At 33.7% G+C, this 13633-nt stretch overlaps 1 protein-coding gene across 6 annotated transcripts in view; it reads right to left on the bottom strand.

The window, feature by feature from the left end:
• Window positions 1-13633, bottom strand: part of PCCA (propionyl-CoA carboxylase subunit alpha) — a 626991-nt gene that overhangs the window by 107871 nt on the left and 505487 nt on the right. For all 6 annotated transcript variants that reach the window (XM_077158589.1, XM_077158590.1, XM_077158594.1 and 3 more), the window contains one exon: window positions 3429-3482. In XM_077158589.1, the coding sequence (XP_077014704.1) occupies window positions 3429-3482 (54 nt within the window). The remainder of the gene's footprint in view (window positions 1-3428; window positions 3483-13633) is intronic.

Genomic DNA, 13633 nt, shown 5'->3' with positions numbered 1-13633 from the left:
TAAAATATTGATGCTCTGAATATATAGTACACCTAAGTCAAATGTGCTTATCCAGGCCAAGGAAGAACACCCCATTCTATTAATCCAGATGACTTTTGACTTTCATGATACAGACACTACCTAACAAGTTTTAAATAAAGTTCAAACAGCATAACAAAAAGGAGAAACCTTATGCTTGGAATGAAAGTTGATGAGCGAAAGGCTTTAAAGTAGATAGAAACATCTACTCAAACTGAGATCTGTACATTTTATCTCAATCTGAAATCTGCATCAATGGATATAGGGGAGGAGAATTAGAGAGCATTCTTCCTGCAAGGTTGTATATTAGGATAAACTGTTTTACTAGAGAGAAAAACTAACACAAATTTTGCCCACTGAAGGCTGGTGGTCTGGGGTGTGATCAGCTAGCTCCAGGGACCCATGTTAATGGAGATTCGTCAACAAAACACATACTTTCCAAGGTGAAATGACAGGAGCCAGAGAGCTCACATCTGCTCTTAGTTACTCCTACCTAGAAGTGACACATACAATCCGCTACCAGGAATCTCTTGCATTTCTGCCCTTCTTGGGAACAAGGCACCACTTGTCCCTTATTCTAGACTATCTTTTCAAGTATGTTTCAGGTGCCTGAAGAAGTTGAAAGGAAATAAAAATTAAAGAGTATTGGTTGCCAGGTTAAGCTCTGGGCTGAGAGTTGAGAAATCTGAGTGTCCTTTTATGCCCTATCCACCAATTAGACATCAAATTTGGGTAAGAGGAGTTATCTTCTCAGGTGCATACTTTCCTTATTTGAGGAAAATGGATTAGTTAACCTCTCAAGGCCCCAAACAGGCCCCTACACTTTTCTTTTTCTCCATATGTTGTTTCTATATTTTCTTTCTTCGCTTTTTCTTCGCAAGACCCATATTTATATCCCACACTTGCCAATTTCATTCATCCATTTGACAAATATTTATTGAATACCTATCATAAACAAGGCCTGTTCTGAGCCTGGGCAACAAAACAGACAAAATTCCCTACCCTCATGGAGCTTATTACATTATAGTCAGGAGATAGACAATGAACAAGTCAAAAAGTAAAATATATAGTATGTTAAATAATAACTGCTAAAGAGGAAGAATATGGTAGGGAAGGGGGCGGAAGTAAAATGTTGGAAAGGGTGGTCAAAATTTTAACTAGAAAGATTTGGGAAACCCTCTCTGAGAAGATGGCTTTTGAATAAAGGCTTAAAGAAATTTAGGGAACCTCCTATTGCAGGTATCGGGGGAAGACATCCTTGGCAAAAGCAAGGGAAGTGAGAAGGTCTTAAGGCATGTGCCAGTATGCGTGAAGAAGAGCAGTAAGGCCAGCATGGCTGGACAAGGGTAGGAGCTTTAGTTTGTATTTGGACTGGGTTTAGAAGCTGTCGGAAGGTTTTGAGCACTAGAATAATAAGACTTAATGTATATTTTAAATGGATCACATTCAGTACTGTATTAATAATAGACTACAAGGAAGCAGGGGCAGAGGTGGGAAGACTTTGGCTACTGCAATAATTCAGTCGCGATGGATGCTTGGATCAGAATAGGGGCAATGGGAGCGGTAGGAATTTGTTAATAAATGAGAAGTGGTGTGTGAGAGAAAGAGAATCAAGGATAAATCCAAGGTTTAGCTTAAGTAGTTGCCATTTTCAGAGATCGGAACTGCCATTTTTTGAAACAGGAAAAATTGTAGGAGCAACTGTTTTCATTTGTTTGTCTTGTACTTTAGGGGCTGTACCATCAAGAGCTCAAGCTTTAGATATTTAAAGTCCAGTTAGAATCCAAATAGAGATGCAAAGTAGCAGAGACAGCACAAGCGGCCTTTTCAGATAATAACCACACAACTCAAGTACTGAGAGGCAGTAAGCAATTCTCTACATCTGTATAACTTAATTTTATGTAACCATTTAAAAGAATGAGACAGGTCTTTAGGTACTGACATGGAAAGATGACTGCGATTTATCGTTGCATAAAAACAGGCATAATCTTATTTCTGGAAGAATATAATATACTGTTAGTACCTTAAGTATCTCTAGGAGATAACACATATACTTCTTATAATATACATTTTAACGATATTCAAATTTTTACAATAAGCAAGTATTATTTTATTAATCAGAAAAAAAATACCACAAATCTTAGGATCAACACTTAAAATTTAGGTTACATCAGACAAGTGTCTTTATTACTAGATATACACTTTACATACATAAACTCTACACACACACCGCTATACATGAACTATGAAATGTAAAGTAAATTATTATAATTCTTCCTAGCCCAATGTCTGCAAAATTGCCCCATTTAATCCAACTCACAGGCCTCTGATATTGTCAATGAATTTACGAACTATGAGAAATGCTCCATGTGAATCTAAATCCTGAATAAGTTACCAAAAGAACATGAACAGATATTTCACAGAGAATAAACTACATCTAGGAAATGAATACACAGAGAAATGTTCGTAACAGTGATAAGCAAAGAAATGCAAATCATAATAATAAGGTGCCCTTTTTTTTACCATTACATAATTTAAGATATAATACTAGTATCAATATAATTATAAATACAAGTGAAACTAGTAATGACAAAGTAAAACCTCTTTTCACCAAATAAAGTTAAGTAATTTTAAAAGTTGTAACTAATACCAGTGAGAGTACATATATGATGGGTGGTTTTCTAAAGACACATGAAATAATTGACAACATGTATACTGAACCATAAAATTATTCATGGCTTTTGACTCTTGTTAGGGGGAAATATAGCTTCTGAAAATAATTCAAAATATCAAAAAAAGCAAAACATGAAATTGTTCACTAGAACACCATTTGCAATGGCAAACAATTAGAGGCAACCTAAAAACCTAATATCTGGGATTCATGGATAAGTAAAGTTTGTTATAACTTGTCAGAATATTAAATAGAGCTCCATTAAAATGAGGCTTATACACAGAGCTCCGTTAAAATGATGCTTATAAATACAGAAAATGATTAGTAGGATCTTCAGTGAAAAAAAATCAAGTTACAAAAATTATGATTCAGTTTTATTAGAAATGTGGTTTTGAAAGGACTTGATAAAGAAAGCTAGAAAGAAAATAAATCTAGATTGTTATTTCCAAAAGTATGTCTATATATTCTTATTATAATAAGAACAGGAAGAAAATCTTCAATAAAAAAGTACTCAAAGTAGTCATCAGACTGCAAATAAGAACAATTTTCTCTCTAATAAGAAGTAACTAAAATAATTATACCTTGGAAACTTCTCTCACACATTAAAGAACCTGCTTCTTAAACAAAGACATCTCAATTTAATAGTAAAATAAAACCAGGATGAAATCGGATTCAATTTAAACCAATCAAACAATTTTTTTTCTCTAAGAGAATACAGAAAGTATTTTTTCATACTCACCACTGTACCAAGGAACTGAATGTTCATGTTTCCACTTGCTTCTCGAGAAAGACACTGAAAAATGAGGTATAAAAATGAATTAGCATCAAGTTTAGCCTACCTATAGGTCTGCCCAAGAGTCACCTCGGGAGGACCTCTTTTGTTGCTCAGATGTAGCCTCTCTCTCTCTCTAAGCCTAACCCTGCAAGTGAAACCACTGCCCTCCCCACAATGTGGGACATGACATCCAGGGGTGAAAGTCTCCTTGCCAGCATGGGAGATGGCTCCCGGGGGTGAGCCTGGCCTTGGCACTGTGAGATCAACAATGCCATCCTGATCAAAAGGGGAAAAGGAAGTGTAGCAAATAAGGTGTTGGTGGCTAGAAGAGTTCAAACAGAGTCAAGAGGCTACTCTGGAGGTCACTCTAATGCAAGTTTCAGTTAAGACATTGATCATAACTTGCCAACCCCCAACCAAAACCATTCCTGCCAATCCTAAAGAATACCTAGAGCATTATTTAAGATTCTACAAAGGTTCCGTGCATTAGGGTAACTTTCCAAAATCTACAACCTCCAGATGGGTCCCTGGAACAGGTAAGTCCTGAAACGCAGAAAGGCCAGCCTTTCCAGAATAATCACCTAATGCCATCCCCTATCCCATATTATCCAACATGAAAAAAGTTAGAATGGGCATAGCCCAAATACCCCTAAAGAGCAGGAGAAAGATCAAAGGTGATGGTGGAGCTATACAGAGAAGGTAGGGTTTAACAAATGAGTATGATTGCTGAATTACTATATTGATATTTATTTTAGTCTCCAGTACCTTGGAGCAGCTAGAAGTAAAAACCTAAAATTGTGGATTTGCAACCCATACTAAACTCTGAAATCTGTTCTACAACTGTTGCAATGTGCTTTGAAATTTATTTCTTTTTTGTATATATGCTATTTTTCACAAAAAAGAAAAAAAAGTCGATTGTGATGATTAAAAAATATATATTCCCTTCTAGCTTCTAACGTTCTGGAGCAGCTAGGAGGAAAAATCTGAGATGATGGAATTGGTAGCTCATGACAAACTCTGGGATCTACTGTAACTACTTGTTGAAGAGTGCTTTGAAAAATATTCCTTTTTTTCCCTTTGTTTCGTATGTATATTGTATTGTACAATTTTTTAAAAAAATTTTAAAAATCTTGTAGAAAGTTTATAAGAAAACCAGTATTTGAGCAAATTGTGGACTATAAATACAACTATTTTTTTTAATACAACTATTTTTAAGTAACAAAAAAAAGGAAAGTCCAAATGATTTATAAGAGAAATAAAATCAGATGGTCATCAGACTTTCAACAGACTTTTCCAGCATTCTGCTTGAAGAAAATGGAGTTACATATTTAAGATACTCAAGGAAAAAAATGAGCAAAGTGTTTTATATACACGAAAGCCGAATTTCAGATATAAAAGCAGTAAACTGTCTTCAACTACAAGGATTTAGAGATTATTATTTCCATGAATCTTTCCTGAGGAATCTACTAGTTTCAGACCAACAAAACGTCTACGGAAATATCAACATAAGAAATGTGGTATGCAATAATTTTGTTTTTACTTTTAATACTGAGGATTACAAGGGACAAAGTTTAACATGTAATAGTTACATGCTCTAGCAATGAAGTAAACTATTAAAAACATGGGGAGGACAAGATGTGAAAAAATATATTTTTAACTTTTTCAGGAATCATATTGTTGGGTAGTTTAGTATTGTTTCCTTATACTTGTGTGTGTATGTGTGTGTGTGTGTAATGTAGATTAAAGCAAATGAGTAATTATGTAATATTATAGTTTATTATTTTCTGTGTTCTTGAAATACAGGATTCTCAGCGTGGGGAAAATGGATAGAGATATAAAATAGAATGGGTTAAGTAATATTCCTGTTGTCCTGAATTTGAACTGAAAGTATCAGTGTGGAATCATGGAGATTTGATCAAAAACATAATACATATATATTCAACTCTATCTACTGAAAAAGCCTAGAGACAACAAACATTCCTAGCACCGTTATCTACAAATATCATTTCCCACTCAAAGAAACCATGTCTTCTTGGAAAAATGGCTCATACCAAGTCTGAAATGAAACGAGCCTGACGAAACCTGACATATCAGAGAGCAAGGGAGCTATCAAACTTTAACAAAGGACTCGGGAACAACTTGAAGAGACTGGTGAAAGCTGGCACAATTTTAGCACCAGTAAGGATGATAACTGCAATGGATTAAAGCACATCAACTATGTTCAAATCCATGAGCTCACAATGGATCCTAAAAACAAAAATAAAACCCTAATTTAATTGCTTTGGGAGAATGATAGAACCAAACTTGTTATGTTGAAAACTGGGAATAGGAAAGGATCAAGCATTTATTTTGTCTTTCCAAAGTAAATGGCACTGCTGGGTAATTGAAAAAGCAGCTGAGGTTGAGTTTCTCTGCAAAGAATTATTACACATCATAAATGAGGAAAGGAAGGAAGATAAGAAATTTCATTATTTTGTAAACCTCTGTGAATATACTGACCTAGGCTTAAGTATCATTGGCCACTAACATGATCAAAAGAGAAACAATCAGACTTTATGTGCTTCTAAATGGAGGCACACCCCACCACTTAATGCAGTCTTGCCAAAAATAAATGGCACCTGAATCTGACTAAACCTCTAGATCAATAATCAATATAAGGAAACAGAGACTAGAAAACACGTTAAACTACACCACAGGGATGCAATCAGCTAAATGTTTCTCCAACAAATAAAATGCAAGAGATAAAAAAAACTCTCCATAGACATTTCCCTTGAACTTCTCTTCTAATTTAAGGTATGAGCATGATTTTTGGAAAAGTTGTGTATCTTCACAGTCTCCACTTCTTCACTTTCCCATCTCCTTTGAACCCAAATCCCATCTAGTTTATGTCCCTACTAACCCTCTGTAACCATTCTTGTCAAGATCATGTATGCAGCATCTTGCCAAATATATTGGTCATTTTTATCCTCATCTGATTAGCACACACACACAAAAAACCATAACTGGCTGAAGATTTCCTTTTTTCAAATGTTCTTTCACTGTTTTCAAGAATATCTTTTTGTCCTTGTTTTTCTCCTATATCCCTTGCAGCTCTTTCTTAGCCTCCTTTGCTGACTTCTCTTGATTTGCATTTCTAATTGCTGGAGTGCCCCAGTACCAGTTCTCAGTTCGCTTCTCTTGTCCATCTCTATACACACAGCTTCCTGTCTAATCTTGCCCAGAGTCACACTTTTAAAGAATATCTACATGCTCATGGCAATCAAATTTTTCAACTACAATTTGTCTTCTGAGCTCAAGATTTTAATGCATATATCAAACTTGTGAAGTTTCCAAAATTGAATTCTTGTCCCTCCTTCTAGTTTTCACTCCTCCTCCAGTCTTCCCATCTCAGTAAATAATCTATCATTCATCCAGTTGCTCATCGTTAATTCTTAACTTCCTTCACACCCAAAATGTAATCAATCATCAATCTTTTCTGCTCTCTCTCACTAAAATATATATATCCCATCTTAGTCCAAGCCAGAGGTCAGCAAACTATTTCTGTTAAGGGCCACATAGTAAATATTTTAGGTATTGTGGGCCCAGAGGCAAAACAGTTATTATGTAGCTACCCAGAAGAGAAACAACTTTTCTGTTGTTGTTGACAAAATTGAAAATATAGTAATAATGACTGAGTACAGTTTTTTGTAATACTACCTTAATAATGAGAATAAAAAAATTTAAGGACATTTTGTTTAATTATGGTTCAAAGTTAAGTGTTTCCTATCATCAGAATTGATTGCAGATGTTTATCTGTTGATGCTGATCTGTAATGGGATTTAACATATTTCATGTGTTTTATGCAAATACATATTGACAAATACCAACATAATCCACAAACAGATGAGTTTACTTAAGCATATTCATTGCTTGGAAGGCTTTTATAGAATTTACTAGATTTTTCTCTTGATGTTTGCCTTGCAGTTAACATCCAGGTGAAGCCTAAGTGGAAGTCCCTTAATTGTACAGTTAAATGGGTTTTAACATATGGAACTTTCCTTTGCACTTGCACTGAATTCCAAAAAGTGTGGCTGGAATTGCAGTCTGAGTTTAGAAAACATATCTGCTGCAAATTTGTGTGGGAATGAAGATGTTGCTTCTTATTTTTAACTTTTGACAACATGGGAAGCATAAAATGCAGTCTGACATTACTATGATTTAACAGTATTAGTTGTTGTTAAAATGGCTTTATGACAGCATACATTTTGCAAGTATGCACTATTTTGCCTTATAATTTTAGATTGAATTCATTAAGACACATTATGAAGTCTGCGGTATAAGCTAATTTTCAAAGCCATTCAGGGTTCTATAATAACAGTTGAGGGTAGCTCTTGTTCAGAAAAATCTCAATCTCAGTGTTAACTTAAAACAATCATAAGACTTTACTGCTAAGCCACTGAGCTGCAGTGTGGTAGATAGAGCAAGTCAGGTTGTTCAGCTTCTGTTTCTGATAAAAAGGTGTAAAGCCAGTCACAGTCTATAATGAATGAATGTGGCTGTGTTCCAATCAAACTGTATTTATGGACATTGAAATGTGAATCTCAGACACTTTATGTGTGTTATGAAACACTTTTTTTTTAACTTTTTCCAACCATGTAAAAATGTAATAACCACCCTTAGCTTGTCAGCTGAACAGAAACAGGCAGCTAGCTGGATCTGTCCAACTTCTTGTCTAAGCTATCAGCAACTCTCATATAGATTACTGCAATGGTCATACAGATGATTTATCTGTCTCCACCTGTTTTAGTTTCCTAGACTGCTTGAAATGGGTTTACAAACAATGGGAATATATTAGCTTACAGTAGAAGTCAAGAAAATGTCCAAATCAAGCCATCATCAAGGTGATGCCTTCTTCCTTGGCTTCTCTGCCACATGGCAAGGAACATGGCAGCAGCTGCTGGTCTCTCCCTTCTTTTCTGGGTTTCATTGCTGTAAGCTTCTTGTTTCTGTGTCTTTCTCTCCCTCTCTCTATCTTCATGCATTTATAAAGGATTCCAGTAAGAGGACTATGACCCATCCCGAATGAGGTGGAGCACAACTTAGCTGAAGTAGGCTCCTCAAAAGGACCTACTTACAATGTGTCTACACTCACAGGAATGGATTAACTTTAAGAACATGTTTTCCTGGAATACACTCAGCTTCAAATTACCACCCCACCACTGGTTTCCTCTGGTCCTTTCTCCTCACAGCAGTAATTTAAAATCACATCATATCATCTATTCAGAACTCTAAAAGCTTCACAATGTGGTTCATTGTGGTTCATTTTTACCAAAGGAGACCATATACGGTCTGGTCTCTGCCTTTCTTCTCTCCCACCAAGACACTGGCCTTTCTTCTGACTTTCTAGATTGTTTCTATCTTGGTACCTTTGTACTTGCAAATTAGGACCCTCTTCCCTAATATTTTTGCTTGGCTGCTCACTTATCATCACAGGTCTCAACTCAGTGATAGCTATTCAGCAAACCACCCTAGTGAGAGCTACTCCTCATCACTTTCTGTCAACCATTCTATTTTACATACTTCATAAAACTTCTTAATGCTAAAACGATCTTATTTATGTTTACATGTTTGGCATGTACCTTCTAAAGCATGTACCTACTAAAATGAACATCTTGCTCACTGATGTATATCACCAGAGTCTAAAAAACTACCTAGATGGTAGTTGGCATTCAATAAGTATAAAGTACCTTCTACTTAAGAGATACTAAAAAATAACATTAGTTACTTCCTTATCACACAAGGGTTAGACTCATTCACAAACAAAAGCAAGCAATTTGCAATACATAAAATGGAAAAAAGTTTTAAAATTTAGTTTTTCATATTAGAAGGTACAAGTTATGTCAATGACAATGTAAACAATAGAAATAAGTACCAATAAGTTGTCCTTTACTTTGGTTTCAATTTAAAGCAGGTCACAACTACATATATGATGACTACAATCTTTATCTTTTTATACTATCAATATCTGTACACTTGCATTAAAAAAAACAAAAGGAAAGAATAATGTGCCCAAACCGGACATACCTCAGCAATAAGGATCTAATGCTATTGAAATAATAGGGAAATAAAACTTCATTTAAAACTGGAATTTGCCTCTATGAGGAAACAGGAATACACACTTTTCCCACAGTCCAAAATAAAGACAATTAGGTTTTAGAATCCCCAAAGAACAAAGTACCCTCTGCCTACAATGAGTCTGATGCATGACAAAACAAATATGAATTGACCACACGATAAGTTAACAGCAAAAGGTAAGATAAAATAAAAAATAGGAATTTTATTTTCATGAAACATATTCTATCCTTATTAAATATTATCTCTAAAGATTTTACTATTTTAAAAAGCATTTCATGGCCAGATAAAAATTTCCTTCTTTCCTTATTTTGATATTTTGTCCCAACATTTACAAAATACACTTCTTTTTGTTCTTTCAAGAAAAGAATGTTTTGGAAAACTTTTTAATAAAATGATTTCAACATTTGTTAGAATCAAATTTATACAAAATTAGCAAGATTACTATTTCTTAAGAAACAGAAAACATTCAAAAAACAAAAAATCAAATGTTGCAAAAATATTTTCCCAGGAAAATAAAATCAGAGGCAATTTCACCTTTAAAAATAATCTCACTAAATGGTAAGAGGAAGAAATAGTAATGTTTTTCTATCTCCCCCTCACTGATTTTCAACTTGATAATATGTTTTAAAGGCTATTAATATGGGATTTGTCTTATCGGTCTCCAATGCAGCTGCTTGTACTATTTTCCATGTTTACTACAATCAGTGTTTATACTACTCAAATTTCTCTTCCTCTGGCAGCCATAAAAATATAATTCTCTAACAGAGAGTAAAAGGAGAATAATTATGTATGTGTGCATATGTGGTGGGGGGTGGAGTGTAGGAAGACGTTTTCCCATTATATATTAAAAAGTAACTCCAAATCCTAAAACATATTGACACTAATGACCGAGAAAAATGCTAATCTAGGACTGCATTACAAAAGCAGGTGTACTATTTTCAAAATTATTTAAAATTATAATTGTAAATAAATCCCAGCTGTGAAATAACAATTAAATTTTTTGAAGCACAGTGAAAGTAGTTCTTTCTATTCTACTGGTAGGCTTGTTTCTAAGACATGTAACTGTAATTGATGTTTTTAGGAATAGGAAAAGGAGATGGTTAATAAGGACTCCTTTATTTCCTACTTCTTTAGGAAAAAAAATACCAGTCTCTACTGATTCTATATTACATATTTATATATCCTATACAGCCTAAATAAATGGTTTCATATTATATTTCATGACTCTAGAGTAATCACATGCATATAGTATTAAATAACAACTAATTACTTCTAAGGCTGTGAGGTTGGGTAGAAATATTTTAAGGGCATGGAAAATATTTATTATGGGACCAAAAAACAAAAAAGATGACTACTTCCAAATTCACTTATTTGTGTACTGGTAAACCATAAGCCAAAATGTAAGCCATTTCTCATTTAAAAAAGGTCAACTTAAGGAAATCTTTTAACTAAAATATTTACTCAAGCATCTTTACAGTTCGTTAGGATTAAAATATGGATTATTCTCAGGTTGTGAGAGTTATTTTAACTTAAAAAGTGAAGAAAGAAAATAACTTATAGTCAACTTCCTCTCTTAGTAGATGTGAAAATCTGTTTTCTTCAAAAACAAAAAATTAAAGTTAAGTCACAACGATGCATTCAAATTTTGTGTGTCTAAGTATTTTTAAACATATCAGATCTTTATACAATCTGTAAACACCATAACATTTTCCCCATCATATGCATGTGCTCATATAATATTTATATTACATAGGCCCACTGAAGGTGTTATCATATTATATAATTTATTTAACACTGTAACCAATTTAACAAGTAATTCATCTAATCTGGAATTCTGTACTAAATGACATGAGATTCATGGGACACTATTCCAAATTTTTCTGCTTCAATAGAGGAAATTAGCTCCACTTAGCTGAATATCAATGACCTGTTCGATACAGAATGCAGTTGTGCTGCAACCAGCTTTGTACTGTTATTTATAATAAATTTATCTTCTGTTGAAAATATTTAAGCAAGAATATGAAAAGTGAAAAAAGGAAAGCCTTCAAAAGTTGTACCATGAATAGCATCACATCACACAAATGCAGAAATTGTTGACCTTAGCAGGATCTCAAGATATTTTCAAAAGTATTTAGCTACTCTTCAGGCCTGAAGAAAACCTGCTGAGAGCAGGTGGATAGAAGAAATCACGTCACACAAAGAAAAAGGCCAGTAGCAGTAAGTCTACTCTGCCTACAAATGTTCAAACAATGTGAGTATGCAAAATGAAAATCCAGCATGTAAAATGCTAACAAGAAACAATATATTAAACCCCAGCAGACAAATTACACTATAAGAAATGGAAAACTATTTTGAGTTGTTCAAAGTAAACTGAAGAAGATTCTTTCATTGTAAAAAACAAAACCAAAAAACTACACAGGAGTATTGTCAACAGTAATAAAAAAAGGCCTATTGATCCAGCATGCCCTACACTGCAAAGGTGCTACGGTATATGAAGAAAGCAGAGAGACAGAGAGAGCTCAACACATACAAAACACAGCAAATCTTTTGTTTTGCTTCAACACCTCAGTATATAACTTCCTCTTTTAAGAAATAGTTATAATTTTTGTTAGGCTTCTAAATTTCAAAAGTTTCTTAACTAGATAATAAATTTATTTTTTCTATAAATTAGAATCCATCTATTCCTAATTTTAAATAATAAAAACCAAGACCAAAACCATGGTTGAAATATGCAGAGCATTTAAAAGGCCAGTATGTTTTTCTTCAGTAGTCTCTGATTTACAAAAAATTTTATTTCTATGTTATCCAATTCAATAGCCACTAGCCAAATGTGGCTACTGAGAACTTGAAATGTGGCTAATGTGATTGAGAAATTAAATGTTCAATTTTATTTAATTTTAATTTAAAAACTGATGCTATGTAAAAAAAATATTTTTCTGTTAAACACAACATTGCTGTTTTGGTTTGACTTTAAACTCTGTAGCTCAAGATATTGCTGCACTATTGTTTGTATGTGTCATTTCTGGATCTCACTAACAATTTTTTTATATTGCTTCATGTTGGATATATCAAGTTAAATAAAATGTACTAGTAAAAGTAATTTCACCTCTTTAATGTGGTAACAAAAAAATTAAAATTACACATATGACTCATATTATATTTTTACTGGACAGTGCCATTTTATTCCAGAACTTTTAAAGTTAATCAAAGTATATCAATTCAACAACAACAACAAAAAAAAAAAAACAAGAGAGAGAAAGGATCGTTAAGAGTCTCAGATTATATTTTAACAGACATCATTATCAATGCACTCTACATTTGCAATGAAAATGGTAGGAAAATGCTGGTAATTACACAACATAAAAAATATATATAAAATTTCATCATTTTATTTTTCTTGAATGATGGTATTTGAGGAACATTTTGTTCAATTATTAGAGGATAAAGAAATAGATGAAAACTGAAGTCAGAAGAGGAAAGGACTTAAATTAGTGAGGTGGATATATCAGAGAAAGAGATTGTGTTAAGTAAATTATTTTAAAAAGTAATTTTATTGAAAAACCACACACATACAGTCCATACATGGTGTACAATCAGTGGCTCAGAATATCATCACATATTTGTGTATTCATCACCATGTTCATGTTTTGAACATTTGTATCGTTCCAGGAAAAGAAATAAAAAGAAAAAAACCCTCATAAATCCCAAATTCCTTACCCCTTCCCTCTCATTGACCATCAGTATTTTAATCTACCCACTTTTTTTACCCCTTATCCCCCATCATTATTCTTTTTTATTTTTTTGCATGGGCAGGCACCGGGAAACGAACCCAGGTTTCGAGCATGGCAGGTGAAAATTCTGCCTGCTACGCTAACGTGACCCACCCTATTCATTTATTTTTGTCCTTATTTTTACTTACCTATACATACCCTAGATTAAAGAAGCATCAGTTACAAGTTTTTCACAGTCAGTCACATTGTAAAAGTTATATCATCATATAATCGTTTTATGCGGAGTAGATTCAACTGAGCAGTGAATAATTAGTGATAGGTAAG

Source organism: Tamandua tetradactyla, chromosome 4 (assembly GCF_023851605.1).
Source record: "Tamandua tetradactyla isolate mTamTet1 chromosome 4, mTamTet1.pri, whole genome shotgun sequence".
NCBI classification, from domain to species: Eukaryota; Metazoa; Chordata; class Mammalia; order Pilosa; family Myrmecophagidae; genus Tamandua; species Tamandua tetradactyla.
The sequence above is the reverse complement of the archived record's forward strand: the minus strand, read 5'-3'. Positions and strand labels throughout refer to the sequence as shown.